The 1,553-nt window shown below is 53.9% G+C and overlaps 1 protein-coding gene and 1 pseudogene across 2 annotated transcripts in view; one reads left to right on the top strand and one right to left on the bottom strand.

Moving 5' to 3' along the window:
- The window catches only part of LOC105528426, a 5,931-nt pseudogene that overhangs the window by 4,288 nt on the left and 90 nt on the right, over positions 1–1,553 (bottom strand).
- Positions 1,257–1,553, top strand: part of EIF2S2 (eukaryotic translation initiation factor 2, subunit 2 beta, 38kDa) — a 31,689-nt gene continuing 31,392 nt past the window's right edge. For both annotated transcript variants that reach the window (XM_011965160.1, XM_011965159.1), the window contains exon 1: positions 1,257–1,517. In XM_011965160.1, coding sequence (XP_011820550.1) covers positions 1,503–1,517 — 15 coding nt within the window. In that variant the 5' untranslated portion in view covers positions 1,257–1,502. The remainder of the gene's footprint in view (positions 1,518–1,553) is intronic.

Genomic DNA, 1,553 nt, shown 5'->3' with positions numbered 1-1,553 from the left:
TTTTTTTTTTTTTTTAAACCAATTGCAGTTTTAGCCTCGCTTGGTTCCACTTCCTTTCTTCTTTTTTTTTTAATCTTCTTTTTGAGACGGAGTCTCACTCTGTCGCCCAGGCTGGTCTACCGCCACAGGCGGCAACTTTTTCTATTTTTAGTAGGGACGAGGTTTCGCCATGTTGGCCAGGATGGTCTTGAACTCCTGACCTCAGGTGATCCGCCCGCCTTGGCCTCCCAAAGTGCTGGGATTACAAGCGTGAGCCACCACACCCGGCCAGTTCTACTTTCTTATTATGTAAGAATTATAGGCCGGGCGAGGTGGCTCATGCCTGTAATCCCAGCTACTCGAGAGGCTGAAGCAGGAGAATCGCTTGAATTCGGGAGGCAGAGCTTGCAGTGAACCGATATCTCGCCACTGCACTCCAGCCTGGGCGACAGACAGAGCGAGTCTCAAAAAAAAAAAAAAAAAAATTAAATTACCCAATCATAGAATTACCCCCACCTCCTGACTGCATCTAATCCAGAGAGAAGCTCTGCTTCCTTAAACCCTGCCCAAATCCTGTAAATTCTTTCCAACACCCTCTTCTCAAGACGTCCCGGTGTTTTCCACGGTGTACCGCCCTCCCTGCAAGACCATAAACCCCACCTTTTCCAACTACAGGAGTGTTCTTGACGGTCTTTGGCTGGAGGGCACTGCCGCAGTGAGACCTCCCTGAAGGGTCTCTGCTGTTTTTAGGTCTAAAAGGAAATTCCGTGGTGCAGCCAGAGCGTTCAGTCAGATTTCATAAACAAGTATTTTGAGGCTTCCCGACAGTTGCCTCTTGCGTGGCTGTTTCTCCTCAGGAGATGCTATCTCTCCTGGGAGAAGACCGGGAAGATACTTTGGTTTCTGACCTCCTAAGCAGAAAACCAGCCGTCAAATTTCTCATGAAGTAAAAACCCTCAGGGAGGTGAGCGCCTCCAGCTCCAACTCAGAATTTCTGAAACACCATGACGCCCCGGGGTCAAGTGGGAAACTAAAGGTCGAGCGGGTTCATACGACTCAGTGTCTAAGCCACTACCCTAATCCAGGAGGAAGGGACCCCAATTCACTCTACAAGCAGCGCAAGAGAACGCTCCAAAACGCTGAGGCAGTATCAACAACCTAACCTTCTTCCGGCTGCCGCTCGCTGGGTCGTCGAGCACAGGTCGCTGGGAGGCTACAGCGCAAGCGCAATCCGCTTATAGGTGGACTACAAGTCCCGGCATGCCTGGCTACGCGGCGTCGCCTGGTAACTCGCGCCACACGAAGCGCGCTAGGTTGGCTCTTCTGCGCGCCTGCGCCTTGGCGAGCTCTGCGCAGGCGCATTTCCAACGCTTGGAGGAGAGGGCGGGGTGTCGTTCCCTTTCGCTGATGCAAGAGCCTAGTGCGGTGGTGGGAGAGGTATCGGCAGGAGCCGCGCTGCCGCCGGGGCCTGGGGCTGACCCGTCTGACTTCCCGTCCGTGCCGAGCCCACTCGAGCCGCAGCCATGTCTGGGGACGAGGTGAGGGTGTGAGCCCGGCGTTAGGGCTAACTAAGG

This window comes from Mandrillus leucophaeus, unplaced genomic scaffold, assembly GCF_000951045.1.
Source record: "Mandrillus leucophaeus isolate KB7577 unplaced genomic scaffold, Mleu.le_1.0 Scaffold716, whole genome shotgun sequence".
NCBI lineage: Eukaryota > Metazoa > Chordata > Mammalia > Primates > Cercopithecidae > Mandrillus > Mandrillus leucophaeus.
The sequence above is the reverse complement of the archived record's forward strand: the minus strand, read 5'-3'. Positions and strand labels throughout refer to the sequence as shown.